The sequence below is a fragment of the Emydura macquarii genome, unplaced genomic scaffold (assembly GCF_026122565.2).
Source record: "Emydura macquarii macquarii isolate MOO-44397 ecotype Brisbane River unplaced genomic scaffold, CSIRO-AGI_Emac_v2 contig_320, whole genome shotgun sequence".
NCBI classification, from domain to species: Eukaryota; Metazoa; Chordata; order Testudines; family Chelidae; genus Emydura; species Emydura macquarii.
Window position 1 is genome coordinate 10,491,725 of NW_027130457.1, and position 18,525 is coordinate 10,510,249.

At 40.1% G+C, this 18,525-nt stretch overlaps 1 protein-coding gene across 3 annotated transcripts in view; it reads left to right on the top strand.

The window, feature by feature from the left end:
- The window catches only part of CTNND2 (catenin delta 2), a 1,025,780-nt gene that overhangs the window by 991,929 nt on the left and 15,326 nt on the right, over window positions 1-18,525 (top strand). For all 3 annotated transcript variants that reach the window (XM_067570033.1, XM_067570040.1, XM_067570046.1), the window contains 2 exons: window positions 5,711-5,837; window positions 16,806-16,937. In XM_067570033.1, the coding sequence (XP_067426134.1) occupies window positions 5,711-5,837; window positions 16,806-16,937 (259 nt within the window). The remainder of the gene's footprint in view (window positions 1-5,710; window positions 5,838-16,805; window positions 16,938-18,525) is intronic.

Consider the following 18,525-nt stretch of genomic DNA (forward strand, 5'->3'; position numbering starts at 1 on the left):
GATTGAATCTGAGCAGAGGGATGAAGGACTGGCTCAAGTGTTAAGCCTAAGAAAAATGATTAGTGCTTCTAGGAAAGATCTCACTCTCTTTTTCTCCACAACAGTTATGCATAGCTCTCCACTTAAAAGCTACACGCTGCCAGATTCCTGACAGCACATAATTGTATATACGCCAATGTTGATCTAGCTGCAATAAATACATGCCTTCTCCTAGTGCCTTAATACTACTTAGGAAAAATGGATAGTCTTCATAGGCATAATAAAAATATGGTGCAAAATGTGGAACCTCTGAACAGCTGCTGGGGCCTGATATGACATTACCCTACTTTGATTGTTTATGCTTTCTTTAGGTGCACAGTTGCTACCTATTAACTAACTGCTGGCAGTTAACAATGGCATTCCATCAATAACAGAATTACACTGATTTTCTTTCCAGTTTGTCAAATCTTTTTGTCTCATTTTTCCTTTCATAGATCAGGCTGATGGCAGATAAATTGTTTTCGGAAATGCACTTGCACACAGACATTGTTTTTAGAGATAACCCTTACATATTATACCTTTAAGTGTCCAAATCGATTTAATTACATTTCATTATAGGCACTAGAGCTGAAACAAACTAATGAAAGCAACCTGCACATCAGGTGGTATCTATTTCTACCTTAAATTGAAAATACTCCCTTTCGGCTCTTAAAAATTAGTTTAGATATTTAACACTAATAGTTTTTGGAATTGTTGATGGGAATAGTTTTAATGAATTTGTTAGAAACAGTTTGCCTTAAAAATGGAAAGAAATGTCTTTAGTTGGAGCAGATGAGAGCTAATGACAGATTTTAGTAAAAGTATTAATTTTTTGGGATATTACGGCGGCCTGTCAGACACATGCAAAAAATCTTCCAGGAAGCACTATTTGAACTTTACCGTACAGTGACAGTAGTATCTACCATGATCTGGCTAATCAAAAGAAACCTGAGCTCAGAATGATATTCATAATGAATTAGTGGTTGGGATAACTTTGTTTCACTGAGCCTAAAACTGTAGCACTCCAATAAAACCAAGTGTGATGATAGCTTGGTTTTGAATAAAGAGGTTTAGGGGTGGCGGGGTATAAAAGGCTCCTTATTATCTTTTAGCTTTAATCTAGAAATGGAAAAACTTTTATTTTCATTTTCAGATGGACTAAAAAATGGAGCAATTTTGTTAACATAGACTCTAACATGTGGAGATATGGGACAACAGACACATAGGATAGACTCTAGGACAGATCCTTATCTGGTACAAATCCTCATAGCTCCACTGAAGTAATTCAGTAGAATTGTGCCAGTTTACACTGAATGAGTATCTAGCTCATACGCTGGTAATTCTTTGCACATACTTTTAGTGCCTGTATAGGGGAAGTTTTAAATGTGCTTTACAAAGATACATGAATTAAGTTCACAACACCCTTTGTGAGGTAGGTGTTATAGTGCCTCATTCTGTTCTCACTTACCTCAATGTACATCAGCAGTAGCTCCAATGAGCAATGGATTTGCACTGTGTAAAACCAATTTCAGCGAGAGGAGAATCAAGCCCAGTGTCTGTAATTAGGAGGTACACCGAGAGTAAGTGACTTGTCCCAGGCTGCACAGAGTCCATGGCAGAGCCTAAAATGAAACCCAGATCACCTAACTCCTATTTATTTGCTTTAGCCCAAAACCAGTCTTCCCCTATCAATCACATCAGTCTCCCCAGAACTCTAAGATTTTCCCTTCTGTGTATTTCTACATTAATATGAATCAAAGAGGAATTAAAAGCATTTGAGCCTTGCAATCCCGGAGATTCTAAAAGTTCCACTGTCAACTGAAATTGCACTTTGAGTGTCAGGTTCTGCAAAGTCTGTGAAGCACCTGCTGCTCTCAGCACAGAGAAAAACTGGCAGTTGGCGGGAGGAAGGGAAAGAAGTCCTGCACATACAAACTTCATATCTACTAGCAGTCCAACTATGACTAGATGTAAGCCCTTCACTGCTGAGAACCACTGCAATGCCTATGGTGAAGAAACATTTGGTGTTCTCTGAAGTGCCAACAGGAATTTTGCCAAATTGGCGCCAGATGTCACTGCTATGGAGAGTTTGTGGTACTGTACAGGAGGAAGGGATAACGTTCACTTTCCATTAAAATGCTAGAAAGAGAGTGTTCAGGTATGTGATGCCATTTTTCCCTGCTCAGCTGAAAGCAACTTCAACCCCAGCTGTGGATACTTCCCAGAGATGCCATGATATAAGATGAAGATGAAACAAAATGTACCATCTTCAGCTGGAACGGAACATTTAAGATCCTAAAGCCTCTAGTGTCGTTAATTGATTTTTAAACGGGATGAAATGGGTTTTTGAAAAGATTTGAAGAACAATTAACACCTTCATTTTTTTAATATTCATTGTCTCTATTTGCTAGTGAGAATAATGCTCTTCTCTGTTTATATGTGAGAATATGTGTGTGAGACAGAAAGGAGGAGGTTAAAAGCCATGTTCATGTAGAATTTCCTTCTGCTAAAACAACAAAAAACAAAAACACCCTCTCTGTATTGGTATTTGAAAGTTCATCTCCACAAGGAGTAGAACTGTACTTACTAGACATTTTCCAACAAATTTGTAGCCAGCTTGGTTCTGGCGCAGTTTCAGTGTCCAGTGTGGACAGGGATTTTGAAAAATGAACAAAAAAACACGCATTCTTGTGAAACCTGGAAAAAAAAAACCCTTACAATACAACCTGTGCTATGAAGCACCCATCTTTTGATGCTCTTCATAGTTTGGTTAAGGATCCTTCCACCATATCCCTCATAGAGATGGAGATGAGGAAGGTCTCAACAAGGGCTGCATGCACTTCCATTTGTGTGCTCACTATCACTGTAGGAAGAGCTGAAGATCTTGTAGGGAAGGCTGAAAGCTTGCTTCATAGCTTTGAAGGTTTTCTTTTGCTCTTGATGAGAAGGTCCAGAGACCTGCCACTCAAAAATCACCTCATTTATAGGCAGAGAGTTCTGGGTGGTCATTTCCCTCCTTTGACATCAGATCTTTGCAGAAGGTGGCCTGCTCCCCCCTTCTGCCCTCACGTCTCCTCTGCTTGCGCCAGCAGATCTGTCACTTTAAAATAAAATAATCAGAAATGTAGAACACAGAGTGCATTGTGACATTCCTGCTGCCATTCCCATGAGAACTGCTAACCACAAGGGACTGGAAGGAGAGGAGAGGGGATCAGTGCTTCTCATTGGGATGAAAGATTTCACAAGTAATAAGGGTGTGATTCTCATAGAAGATGAGTTATTATGTAAGTTAATGTTAATGTAGAAATGTATGTATAAAATTTTGTAAGACTATTGTGTAAGATCCTGAGCTATGGTTGGTGTTAAATAGGTGAGATAAAGGGAATAAAACTATTCATCATGAGAGTTCAAAGACTTTCAACTGTTAGCTCTCATTTTATGTCTCCAGGTGCTTTAAGCAATCTCTGATCATTTCCAATTTGTTTTAACATTAAGAAAAAACAGTAGTGATGCACTTGAAAATAATATCAGTTTTTAACATCATCACTAGCTCTAGAGCTTGAAGGGCACACTTTCTCAGTCATCTGCTTGCTGGATATGATTGATTGGATTTAGAAAATGCTTCCTTATCATTGGTAATAAGGATTAACTGGCATTTCCTAATAATTCTTACTGTGCTTTATTGGCCGTCTGTTTTTCTCCCTACATTTTCTTATCTGACCCTTCGTTGCCTGGGGACGTACAGATCCTGTGAAACAAACATGACTTTCCGATATGGACAAATGCTCTGTAGTGAGTCACTCCAATGAAAAGCTATGGCCCAAATTTCACTCTTTTAATTTTTCTGTTTAACATATGTTTTGTAACTTCATGGCTGACACACAGCCACCTTTATACCCGTGCAATATGCAAACAACATAGAGGGAAGAGATGTGCATTCAGTGCTTTTAATTGTACATTGAGTGTGTCTATTCCAAGTTATCATTTTCTTTGCTTTTGCTGTTTAAAAAATAAAAGCAGCACCACTTTTCCTCAGCAGAGTGTTTTGAAAGTACAGATGGTGGCAATTACTTCTCATATAGCAAAACAGCCAAATGAAGAGGGAAACTGGAGCCAGTTTTTAGCAGTGTTTGATAATGTATATTTTTAATCATACTTGTATCAGCCTTGCAAAATTCTTATTGCCTCCTCACTTGGCACTTGACCCAACACCCATTGAAGTCAATGGGAGTTGGATCAGGTCTTTGGAAAGCATTTTTTAAAGGGCTATTAAAGTGTTAGCATAAGAATGGGCAAGTAGATTTTGTGGCCAAGTTGGAATATTTACATTACAGTTTTGGCAGATATTTATCATCAGTACATATTTTGTGGCACCTGAAACATTATAGTGACGTCCAATATCGGAGCTACTAAGAGCATTTTTGTTCTTATTATGCTTTCGTGCTATTTTAATTGCTTAAGAAAAGGTTTTACTGTTTAGTATTTAACCAGAAATGTTATGTTGTACCATAAAGCAGCTTTAGGATCTCCGATGTTTGACTCCTACACAAATAATATTTTCAATAATATGAACACTTCAGCAGCAACTAACTTAGAAATGTTCATATCATTAGACATTTCAATTTCAAATACAGAGGGCAACTTTTTCTGTGCATCCTGGAGAAAACACTATTGTGGAAAATGGGCTTCATATTATAATAAAACACTGTAATGAACCTACTGTTGTTTCCTAGTTATGAACAAACAGCTGAGCAGTCTCAGTGTACTAACTAGACTGGAGAGTATGTGAAATACTTACACCAAAATTTAAAAGGCTTGAACACTCATCATCTAACCATTCAACATTTTCTTGCAAAATTAAAATGTTTCTTTGCAAGAGAATTGTTTTCAAGGAAAAATGTTTACACTATGAAAACAAGAAAAATATCATGATTTTGCATTTTTTCATAGTTGCCTAAATTTCAGAAAAATGTGAATATTAGTGGAGTGAAAAAGGGCAGAATGAAATTGCCTAAAATTGTATTCAAATTCAGCATAATTTTGCACAGCCCTAAAAGGATTGTGTCTTTGTGTCCATTGTAGGGTTTTTTTTGTTTGTTTGTTTGGTTTGTTTTTTTTTTTTTTTTTGGGGGGGGGGGGGGATTTACATTGTAATATCTGAGGCGTTGTCTATACAGTGGGGTAATGTGCATTATAGAGGGTGTAAATTCTAAAATGCACTAGCATGCTGCACATTATTTGGTCCATGTGGACCCTAGAGGTGCACACTGATAGTTTCCAAAGGTGTTCTTTAACAGCATTATGTTAGGGAACTTTTAGAGTGCACCAGCAGGGTCTGCACCGACCAATTAATGCTCAACATGTCAGTGCACTTTAGAAATCACACCTTCTCCCCCTCCTCTCACTCTGCATAGAGGACATTACCTGTTGTACAGACAAACCCTGAGCATCATCTTATATTTTGCAGTGCTGAGCATACTTGGCATGTTGTAAATAGGCAGAGTAAAGCAGCCTCGCACTGGCGAACAGAGTGACTGTTGTGATCGAATATGTGGTTACTGTAACTGAGTATTCATAATAATCAGTGAAAATACTGATTAAATAAAAATATGCTTTTCATAAAATAGAGTATTGTACGTACACATCTTTGTCACTGAAACCTGTCCCAATGTTTAATGTTGTCCTCATGCAGGATGGATGGTCACAGTATCACTTTGTAGCCTCATCTTCAACAATAGAGAGGGATCGGCAAAGACCGTACTCTTCATCACGCACGCCCTCCATCTCTCCAGTGCGCATGTCTCCTAATAATCGCTCAGGTAAGACCATGCTTCCAGGGCTGAAGTAAACAGAGAAGTAATCTTCTACTGTCATTTTGCATTGTTAAGCTCTGTCAGTAGCTCTAGATGCATTATTAACCATGATGGGAGCATGTGGGAAACATTTTTCATTCCTATCAGTGTATCTGTTTAATACAGGAATGTTTTTTATTTGTGTGAATGCCTTGTAAAAATGTAGAACAGACAAAATATTCAAGGTAACCTGTTACTATGAATGTGCATTCACTATTTTCCTTAGCGACTGGCCATTTAAGATTATCTGATTGAGAAAGTGAACATTTCTAGGGCCATTGTGCTCACTGTTAGCATTAGGAAGTTCGCAATCTCGGTTGCCTCAGGGTAGTTTGCTTTACTAGTCACAGAAACCACAAATTATTTTTATGTGTGTTTTCTACTGTTAGCCAAAACTTCAGCTAGTGTAAATCATCATAGCTCTACTCAACTCAATGGATCTATGCCAATTTTCATCAGTTGAGCACCTGGTTATGGATGTATTTGCAGGATTGACTGCAACTCCACATCTAATATCAATGCCATGAACATATAAACTGTAATTAAATGCTATTTCATCCACTGTATAATTATTTCTGTCTTACACAGAGATATCTATTCCATTTTCACAGGTAGAATTGAGGCCTCTTTTTCCGCCACTTATTCCACGTTAAAATATATCATTATTTTAAATGAAAGTAATTCTCCATGAATATAAAGTCTTTTAAAATAAACACAGTAAAATCCTATCAGCCTTTCGCTTCACTTTTCACTGCTTGCTCTGTTAAACTGCTTGTGTTAAGAAAATAAGAATGGCATATTGGGTTAGAACAATGGTCCATCTAGCTCAGTATCCTGTCTTCTGACAGTGGCCGGTGTCAGATGCTTCAGAGGGAACAAATAGAACTGGGCAATTAATCAAGTGATTTATCCCCTGTTGTCCAATCCCACCTTGTGGCAGTCAGACGTTTAAGGACACCTGGGGCATAGAGTTGCATCCCTGCCCGTCTTGGCCAATAGCTATTGATGTACATAGTCTCCATCAATTTACCTAATTCTTTTCTGCATCCATTATGCTTTTGGCCTTCACAACATCCACTGGAAATGAGTTCCAAAGGTTGATTGTGCATCGTGTGAAAAAGTATTTCCTTATGTTTATTTTAAAGCTGCTACCTATTAATTCCATTGGGTGACCCCTGGTTCTTGTGTTATGTGAAGGGGTAAATAACACTTCCTTATTCATTTTCTTCAGAGCATTCATAATTTTATAGGCCTGAATCATATCCTCACTTTAGTAGTCTCTTTTCTAAGCTGAACAGTCTCAGTCTTTTTAATTATTTCTCATATGGAAGCTGTTTCACAAAGTTACCAGGATATTAGCAGTAAGACATGTCTAGATATACTACTTACACCCTAGTGCAAAAGTGATTTTTTTAATCTTTGTTAACCATCTATCTAGGTGTCCAGTCTTAAACTACAAGGGCAATGTGCTAAGCTATTTTGAAAATCTGGCCATAAGTATCCCAATAGGAGTGTCTGGGTATTAAGCACTTTTGAAAATCTGCTCTTTATGTAGCAAAAACAAAGAGAGTCCTGTAGCACTTTAAAGACTAACAAATTTAATTTCTGCAGGCATAAGCTTTCATGGGCTGTAACCCACTTCGTCAGACGTCTGCTTATGCCTGCAGAAATTAAATTTGTTAGTCTTTAAAGTGCTACAGGACTCTCTTTGTTTTTGCTATATACAGACTAACACGGCTACCCCTCTGGAACTGCTCTTTATAGAGGTGCCTAGATGGGTGCCTTTTGAAAATCTGACCCTGATTGTGAGTGCTGAGTGCTTGAAAAATCTGGCCCTGAGCTTCTGTAGAACATCTGCCTCCAAGTATCTCCTGCTTTCTGTTGTTTTTTCAGTACAAGGAGGGACTCTATATTGGTGCAACATAAGGACTCTTACCCTCCCCAGCCCTCCATCCCCCAAAAATGAGTACTGTAAATCCTAATAGTGTTTCTAATTCCAGTATCGATAGACAATTTCATAGAATCATAGAATCATAGAATATTAGAGTTGGAAGGGACCTCAGGAGGTCATCTAGTCCAACCCCTGCTCAAAGCAGGACTAACCTCTGCTATATCATCCCAACCAGGGCTTTGTCAAGCCGCAGCTTAAAAACCTCTAAGGATGGAGATTCCACCACCTCCCTAGGTAACCCATTCCAGTGCTTCACCACCCTCCTAGTAAAAAACTTTTTCCTAATGTCCAACCTAGACCTCCCTCCCTGCAACTTGAGACCGTTGCTCCTTGTTCTGTCATCTGCCACCACCGAGAACAGCCTAGCCCCATCCTCCCTAGAACCCCCTTTCAGGTAGTTAAAGGCCGCTATCAAATCCCCCTCACTCTTCTCTTTTGCAGACTAAACAAGCCCAGTTCCCTCAACCTCTCCTCATAAGTCCTGTGCTCCAGCCCCCTAATCATTTTTGTTGCCCTCCGCTGGACTCTCTCCAACTTGTCCACATCCTTTTTGTATTGGGGGGCCCAAAACTGGACACAATATTCTAAATGCGGCCTCACCAATGCCGAATAGAGGGGAATAATCACTTCCCGTGACCTGCTAGTAATGCCCCTCCTAATGCAGCCCAATATGCCATTGGCCTTCTTGCCAACCAGGGCACACTGCTGACTCATATCCAGCTTTTTATCCACTGTTACCCCCAGGTCCTTTTCTGCAGAGCTGCTGCCCAGCTCGTCGGTCCCCAGTCTATAGCTGTGCATGGGATTCTTTCTTCCTAAGTGGAGGACTCTGCACTTTTCTTTGTTGAACCTCATTAGATTTCTTTTGGCCCAATCCTCCAGTTTGTTTAGGTCACTCTGTATCCTATCCCTACCTTGCAGGGTATCTACCACTCCCCCCAGCTTAGTGTCGTCCGCAAACTTGCTGAGGGTGCAATCTACCCCATCCTCCAGATCATTAATAAAGATGTTGAACAAAACCGGCCCCAGGACCGACCCCTGGGGAACTCCACTTGTGACCGGTTGCCAGCTAGACATGGAGCCATTGATCACTACTCGTTGAGCCCTATGCTCTAGCCAGTTCACTATCCATTTTATAGTCCTTTCATCCAACCCATACTTCTTTAACTTGCTGATAAGAATACTGTGAGAAACCGTATCAAAATCTTTGCTAAAGTCAAGGTATATCACATCCACCGCCTTCCCTACATCCACAGAGCCAGTCACCTCATCATAGAAAGCAATCAGGTTGGTCAGGCATGACTTTCCCTTGGTGAATCCGTGTTGACTGTTCCTGATCACCTTCCTCTCTTCCAAGTGCCTTAAAATGGATTCCTTAAGGACCTGCTCCATGATCTTTCCAGGGATTGAGGTGAGGCTGACCGGTCTGTAGTTCCCCGGATCCTCTTTCCTCCCTTTTTTGAAGATGGGCACTATATTTGCTTTTTTCCAGTCCTCAGGGACCTCCCCCTGTTGCCACGAGCTTTCAAAGATAATAGCCAATGGCTCTGAAATCACCTCAGCCAACTCCCTCAGCACCCTCGGGTGCATTGCATCCGGCCCCATGGACTTGTGAATGTCCAATCCTTCTAAATAGTCTTGAACCTGTTCCTTCAGCACTGCGGGATGTTCGCCTCCTTCCCATTCTGTGCCACCCAGTACAGCAGTCTGGGAGCTGATCTTGTCTGTGAAGACAGAGGCAAAAAAGGCATTGAGTACCTCAGCTTTCTCCACATCCTCCGTCACTAGGTCGCCTCCCTCTTTCTTTAAGGGGCCTACACTTTCCCGAATCTTCCTCTTGTTGGCAACATGCCTGTAGAAACCCTTTTTGTTCCCCTTCACGTCCCTTGCTAGCTGCAACTCCAATTGTGCTTTGGCCTTCCTCATTTCATTCCTGCACGTTCGAGCAGTGTTTATATAATCCTCCCTAGTCATCTGACCAAGCTTCCACTTCTTGTAAGCTTCTTTTTTGCGTTTAAGTTCGCCAAAGACTTCTTTGTTAAGCCAAGCTGGACGCCTACCATATTTGCTATTCTTTCTGCACATCGGGATGGTTTGCTCTTGTGCCCTCAATAAGGTCTCCTTAAAATACAGCCAGCTCTCTTGGGTTCCTTTCCCCCTCATATTAGCCTCCCAGGGAATCCTGCCCATCAGTTCCCTGAGGGAATCAAAGTCCGCTTTTCTGAAGTCCATGGTCCGTATCCTGCTGTTCCCCTTTCTTCCTTTCATCAGGATCCTGAACTCGACCATCTCATGGTCACTGCTGCCTAGGTTGCCACCCACTTCTACTTCCCCTACCAAATCTTCCCTGTTTGTGAGCAGCAGGTCAAGAGAAGCACGGCCCCTAGTTGGTTGCTCCAGCACTTGCACCAGGAAATTGTCAGCGACACTCTCCAAAAACTTCCTGGATTGTTTGTGCTCTGCTGTATTACTCTTCCAGCAGATATCAGGGTGATTGAAGTCTCCCATGAGAATCAGGCCCTGTGAACTGGAAACTTTCCCCCCTTTCGCCCCTGCCTGTCCTTCCTGAACAGTTTATACCCATCCATGACAGCGCTCCAATTGTGAGAGTTATTCCACCAAGTCTCAGTTATTCCAATCATGTCGTAGTTTCTTGACTGTGCCAGGACTTCCAGTTCCTCTTGCTTGTTTCCCAGGCTTCTTGCATTTGTGTACAGGCACTTGAGATAAGTAGCCGACTGGCCTACTTTCACAGTATGAATCGGGAGGCCTCCCCTGCTGCCCCCTCCTCCTTCTGCTTCCTTGCGGTGTCCCTCTTCCCCACTAACCTTCGGGCTTAGGTCCCCGTCCCCCGTCGAAACTAGTTTAAAGCCCTCCTCACTAAGTTAGCCAGCCTGTCTGCGAAGATACTCTTCCCTGTCTTCGTTAGATGAATCCCGTCTCTTCCTAGTAGTCCTTCTTCCTGAAACAACATCCCATGATCGAAGAATCCAAAGCCCTCTCTTCGACACCACCTGCGTAACCACGCATTTACTTCCACAATGCGACGGTCCCTACCTGGGCCTTTTCCCTGAACAGGGAGGATGGATGAGAACACCACTTGCGCTTCAAACTCCTTTGTCTCTTTTCCCAGAGCCACATAATCTGCAGTGATCCGCTCAAGATCATTCTTGGCAGTGTCATTGGTGCCCACGTGGAGAAGCAGGAAGGGGTAGCGGTCTGAGGACTTGATAAGTTTTGGCAGTCTCTCCGTCACATCCCGAATCCTAGCTCCAGGCAAGCAGCACACTTCTCTAGTTTCCCGGTCCGGACGGCAGATGGATGACTCCGTCCCCCTTAGGAGGGAGTCCCCGACCACCATCACCCTTCTCTTCCTCTTGGGAATGGTGGTCGTGGAACCCCCATCCCTAGGAGAAATCATCCCTTGCCTTCTGATCAAATGGGTCTCCTTCTGATCCATTCCCTCTGAAGGGTCCTCCAAATCATTCTCCGCCGTAGTACTTGTGCAGAGAGGATGAAAACGATTCCTTACTTCTATCTGCATGGTGGGCACATGGGTTCTCTTTCTTCGGGAGGTCACATGCTGCCAATTTCCTTCCCCGTTCTTCATTTTCGCCTGCCCGGCCTTCTCTGAATCTTGCTTACCCTCTGCCTGTGCCTGATGGAGAAAGACATTGTTTTCTGTAATGCACCGCAGGGTTGACATTTGGGCCTCTAGTCCTTTAACCTTCTCTTCCAATAAGGAAACCAGCCTGCACTTGGTACAGATGAAGTCATCTCTATCCTGGGGGAGGAAGACAAACATAGCACACCCAGTGCAGGTGACAACAACAGATCGCTCCATCTCCATATCTCTGGTCTGAGAGCCTCCTCAGCAATGCCTGAAAGGCAAACACCTGCAGTGGGCTCTCTCCTCGGGGGAACTCCCAGGCAAACTCCCTCCTTCTCCTTCTGTTAGCCGCCCCTCTGTTCACCGCTCAGCTGCTTCGCAGCTGGCTGCCTTTATAAGGCTGGGGCAGTTGCCCCCCTGCTCTTACCCCTCAAAGCCCCGCCCCCGCAATTAGCCCCACCTGGATCCAATCAATCACTCAAACAGACAAACCCTGACTGCTTCTAGTATAAACTCTGCAGGAGTGCACTTGTGGATTTGAATAATTGGTGGAGAGCTCTTGCTCACACAGGGGAGAATAGATATAGTTCCTGCAGGGAACAGAGAGATAGTTATGTCTTATAATTTGACTGTGTACAAAAAGCAGCATGCTTAAAATGACCAGGCATGTGTAAAATAAAACATGTTTTGATGTCTTAGCAATGTCTTAGCACCCCTTTGGAGTTATGTTTTTTACGTTGTCCTGTTAGAATTTGGCTGAGGATACTTGTTGTCCAAAGCCAAATTCTGATTCTGATTGGGTCTTTTTGATGATGTCAGAGTCCTGGTAGATAGATAGCTGTGGAATTACTGACAATCAGTTTAAGAGCAATCCCCAGTTTTATTGGATACATACATAAGCACAGTCCTCTGCTTCACATTAGTTCTGTAAATCCAGAGGTTGCAAACAGAGAGAGTAAATTTAATCAAAATTCTGTATGGATGCAAAATTGTTCCCTTAATCCTAACAACAAAAAACTGTGTAAATTAGGACTCCTGGAGGAAACCACCAAAGATTAAGGTTTGTGCATGGGTTTTTACAGAAATTTTTTTGTAAACTATAGCAATGATACAGAGTAATCCATTATCACAGATGAATGTTCTTTTTTAAAAATTATGTATTAACATACCTTTTAAAGGTTAAATTCTAGTAAAACAATGCCAATCTCATGGGAAAAGAACAGATATGACACCAGAGAACACATTTCTCTCCTCTTGATTTAAGTAATGAACATAGCATTATCAAAAATAAAGGGACACTAATCATAAATGTCCACTTTTTATCATGATAAGGAGGACATGAAAATGCTATTATTCATTGCTATTACAGTATCTTACTGAAAATATATCAAACACCTTTTCTAAATGTGAGGAAAGGAAATTTCCTTACCATGCTTTGCTTTCATTAAACCAGATATTTAAAGGAGTGGGATCCAAATGATATACAAAGCAACAAATGCAAAGGTTTTACTTCTGCCCTAAACAAAATTTTAACTGAAACTAACTTTTGATCTTAATTCTTGTTTTAGCATTGTTAAATTAACAGCCATAAGTAATATTTCACTTTGTTTCCTAAGTAGTAGAAAGTTATAAAGAGTGCTGGGAAGTCATTGAGAGGTACAACCAATACCCCGCTGTCATAGAATGCTTTATCTCTCATTAGTCTTTCTTTACTTCATCTCTTTGAAAAGAGCTAGGGACGTGCACTTGAATTGGTCTGATTTTTTTCAGTCTAAATCTATGATACTTTCTGATAAATTCTTGGAGTGAAATCCTGGCTTTATTAAAGTCAATGGGAGTTTTGCCATTTATTTCAGTGAAGCCAGGATTTCTGTTTTTCATTAACATTTTCCCTTAATTTTTTTCATCACAATTTTGAAATTTTCCAACTCTAGGCATACACCACTTCTAAGCCTCACCCCATAGGCTGAGAAACGTAAGGCAGGGTTTTCTCTGATGTGCATTGATTTTGTGAGGGCCAGAGGTTTTGCCTTTCTGTTCACCTATTCAAGTTTGTGTCATGAGAGGAAATATTAGTACCTCTTCTGATATTGAGACCAAAATGGAAAAAATAAATACCAATGCTTGGAGAAAATTACTTTTGTAACAGCATTCATTCACCAGAGATCTGTGCTGCTCAAACGCTATCCTTGCATTTTTACCTCTGTCCAGTGTTTTGCCCATGGTTACGAATCTAGATTAGATAATTATTGAGACATTCTGCCTTAAATATATGCACACAGAACCCTCATTTATTTCAGTGGAACTTACATGTATGTACGTCTGGGGAAAATTTAGATTTTGGGGCCAAAATTACATAACAAATCAGGGGCAATTATTGAATTTTTCAGCATGTACTTTTGGGGTCATTTTTTTCAAAAGAGCCCAGATTCCATTTAAGCAGCTATATAAAGGTCAGATTTTCAAGGGTGTATGTCTCTTTGTGATACTTCTGGCCAGTTTTCAAAGGGACTCATCATTCAAGGGGCTGAGCTTTTGAACAGCTCTCCACTTCTTTTGGTGCCTAAATGGGGCCTGAGCTTCTTGAAAATAACTATAAGAAGACTTTGAGATAGGACATTTCTTTGTTGTAACACTAGAGCTTACTGGGAAGTTCAGTATCAATATGGACAGTGATCCTCCTCCACCATTGTACCCAGATTTGAATATATAGAATCCTTTGATTCATTAAAATCTGGATAGAAGCTTTTTTCTGTCCCTATCTCCTCACCAAAACAGGATGTTTAAAAAAGAATCCCCATTGGTGTGGTTTTTTTAGTTTTATTTTTTATTGAATTTACCCAGCTTGGTCAAATTTCTGGTCTCCAAGAGGAGATTCAATGAGATTCCTAAGATAAAATACAGAGTGAAAAGGGAAGATGTTGGCATAATGCAGAAGTATGCATGGTATAATTCAGTATGGAGCTGCACTCTAGTTGTTAGCACAGCACCTTGAGTTAGAGGCTCCTTTTTCCTGTTTGGGAAATTGGCTAATGCAACCTATGAGTTTTGCTCTATTTAAAATTGTGAAGCAGCAAGAAGGGCCTCAGGAAAATCATGTTAACGGATATAACAGCAGGGCGCTATTCACCTGAAACAGGCTCCCTTGTGTGTGATGGTCATTCACTGTCAGCTGAAGTAAGCATAGACTGCAGTAGTGATCATTTTGCCATGTGTTTAACAGCAATCAAAAACGCAGTTATCACTAAAAACCTTACGAAGTCCACCATAATACAACAGCTCTTTCTTGCTGGTAGCATCTAGGGAGAATAATACTGCTGACATCCTTTTAATAAAGATTTAACCTTGCAAGTCCTTTGCTGGCAGATTGACTGATTTCTGGTTAGATTTGATCACACATAAAAGTGGAGCTGCCCAGGATGAAACACATTTGTGATAACATTTCTAAACTTGAGGCAGTTTTATTTGTTCTGAAAGAAGATTCTTTTGGATTTCCAGCCAGAGAATGAAAGAGCAAGAACTATATTAAATTATTTTTCCCTATCAATTATTCCCATTATTTTTCCATAAAAAGGGCCTCCTAATTTTTAAGCAATTGTTAAAACAAAGAGCAAACTTGCCATTACCTGAGCTATTAAAATAAAAGTCTCCCTTCACCATTGTTCTGGGCAGAAAAGGGGTGGGGAGGAACCTTCTTTATTTTTGTTCCTTCCTCTTTAAATATTCTTAGTGCTTTTGTATAAGTGAAACTAAAAATCCTCAGAACCATTTAGATTTGGTTACATGTAGAAATGTAAATGCCTAATAACAATTGAAAAAAAAATCAGAAATTTTTCTTCCTGCTAGAAAACTTCAACTGATATACAGAGTTGGGGAATGTGTAGCATGAAGTACTGGAAAATGTGAAGCCCTGCAGCATCCAGAGTACCTTAGGGAACTGTGTCAAGGGCTTCATTTTGTTAGGATTAACTTTTGTCAAAGGCTGAGAAAGTACATTATCCTGTGGAAATATTTAATCAAACTTTTCTTATCTTTGGGAGCAAGACTCCAGAACTGGAAATAGGCTCTCCATGGAAGAAAAGAATCTCTATTCTTAAACTGGCTTTGGGGAAATAAAAGTTTAAGAAATATGTTAATAAATCCTAATTGTTGACCTAATAGCCAACATTTCTTTATTTTATGAACACTTTATCATTAACCTTTATTAACATATTTGTCATTTAAATACTGCAGTAATCAGCGTGTTTGTTATGTACAGACAGCAGTGCAGTTAAATATAGTGCCCATATATAGTTGCTTTAGATAATTAAGGCTTGGTCTACACTCACCTGGTGATTCAGTGACAGTCGACTGGAGTTACGCAAGCTACACAGAGTAGCTTGCCTAACTCCCGTCGACTGCAGTGCTTCCCTTCTGCGCGGTGTCTTCACTGCACTGCGCCACTTGAGGGGGTGGTTTTATTGCGTCGACTTCTGGAGCGACTGAGTGGGTCTTCACTGCTGCTCAGTTGATCCAGATAGGTTAATCTGACGGTAGCGACTTTATTGCCGGCAGTGTGGATGTACTCTTAATGATGTTACTGCAGTTTAATCAGAAAGACAGACAGGTCACCATTAAAAAGAATTGCTCCATGAAATCCCACAGGTTTTTCATCGTCTGGAATAGGAATTAATTGTGATGATTATTTGGAATTTTTAGTAGATGTTGACTTTTTAATGGTCATTGCTGTATACACAGATAATCATACCCATACTACGAGAATCAGAATGATTGGAATTACTTTCAAGCATTGAGCATTACCTAATCATTTGTATGTATCTTGTTTTTTGAGTTAAAGTTATGTTTTCCATACTAACGCCTTTTTCCCCTCATAACCATTCCATGCGTGTGATTTATTTTCAAGTATTAAAACAAAGAATCAGTCTTATAAAGGTTTTTCTGCTCCATGTTGATCGTTACAAACGTCTTTTCAACAAAGCAGGAATTGATGATACTGGGAAAAGTGAAACTGACTATACAAAAAATGTTGTCAAATATACAAATTAAAGAAATTGAAAGGATGAAGAAAAATAAAATTGTTGCTAATGTCATTTCATTGTGATCATCTTAGGTGTTACATATAAATGAGAGAAAGAACAAAATGCTCAGACAAAAATGCAATTTTTAAAAGTTGACTCCCCCTTTAATATATTTGTCATATATTTGAAATAGCAACACCTCTAATCCTCTTCCAAATCCAGTTCTGTCCATGCACTTTACACAGTTTAATTAGTATATATTAACAAATGTAAATATTACTAAATCATTTATCCCAGAGTTAAAATATGCTTGCAGTGGTGTGAGGGGAGAAAAATTATTTGTTTTTACTATCTAGCAAGTGCCCCAGCCTCACCTCGGGAAATGATCGGCCTAAAAGAAAGGAAAGCAGACTATGAATCAACTGGAACAAATGCCGCTTACCATGGTAATAAAGGAGAACACACTTCCAGGAAAGACACCATGACAGGTGAGATTATGCTTACGCATCACATATATAAATTGATTGTGATAGACACATTTTCTAGGGTTGGCTGAGTTTACTGTAGTAGTGAAAAAGATCAACTTCTGTGATGTTTGAGTAACTCATAGATATAAGAGTGAAAGTAAAAAGAGTCTTATTCAGTGCAATTCCTTATAAAACTCCTATGTGAATACAGAAATGTGCATGCATTCTTGATAAATATTATGTGATCAATGTTTTACTTAACTCCCCTATGCTTGGGATTTCATAAATGGATGTAAAATATATGCCTGTGTGTTTTTCATCGATACATAAATTAAATAGTGCCTGATTTTGAAGATAATAGTTGTAAAATATTGCCTGAGGGATAAAAGATTTACAAGTCTGTGACTCCAAGTTCCAAGTCCCAAGGCTTAGTGTCATATCACGACATACTGAGAGAAGGTCTCTGTCCTAAGTTCAATATTTTACACACTTTTTCTTTAAATAAATAGATTTTATTTGTTCTCTTACTTGTTTATTTTCTTTTAAACAGATATGTGTAAATCTGACTTGTGTTGGCCATCTTGGTGTTTGAAAGCATGCTTTGCAGAGCATGTTGGATGATCTCTAATGACTGTTTTTATGTGAAATGTTGTCTAGCTTTCTGGGAGCAGAATTATACATTTTCCACATGAGTCGTTATGGTGACTTTACTAGTAATTTGTGCATTGTATCCTTTATATTCTCACAGCCCTCACCATTTAGCTTTAGTATTTTTCTCTCTACCCAATTCTGCTGCTTACGTACAAGGTTTCATTGAAGGTCTCTCTCCCAGTGAGCCCCCAAAGTTCACCTTATTAGCCCACCAACTTAGCTTTTCAGTAATTATAAGGATTTGCATCCTTTATCTAACACTGCTAAGTCATCAACTCTTCAGCACTCTTCATGGAAAATACTGTGTTCATTGTCCTCATGGATATTAAGTAAGCTTATGTAAATGTTTGGGCAGGGACCATGTTTTTGTTATTCTTGTAGAGTGCTTAGCACAATGGGACCCTATCCTCTAAGTTCTACCTCGACACATATAATAAATACTAACAACCAGGAGTGGCCCTATCCTTCGTAACAACTAATTCTATTACAATGCGGCCCTGTAGAGATATCATGATGCCTGGGTGATGTCTCCCACCATTCCATCTGTAGAGATCTTGAAGGATTCCAAGACTGGATTCTCTGCCAGGTTTTTAATGTTGCTCAGGACACTATCAGCATGCTGATTCAATACCAACCATCCCATGCTACAATCTGTATCCAGAAATTTGTGTTCAACATCCGACACTGCTCATACAACATTTCCTGTGCTGCACAGTGCTTGGTAACCAAAACCCTACAGATTATCATCTGCGTTTATATGGAGAAGCAACAACCAAGATGATGAATTAACATGAAATCTAAGAAGTGATCTAAGAAATGGGACAACAGCCAAATAGATTTTGTACACGGTGGAGAACATGGGAATCCTAATGTCTGCCTCTTGCCTTAGGAGACAATTCAGTAGGCCATTACATGAGGAAGCAGCAAAGAGGAAGCCATTCATTCGTGCAAGGTACTA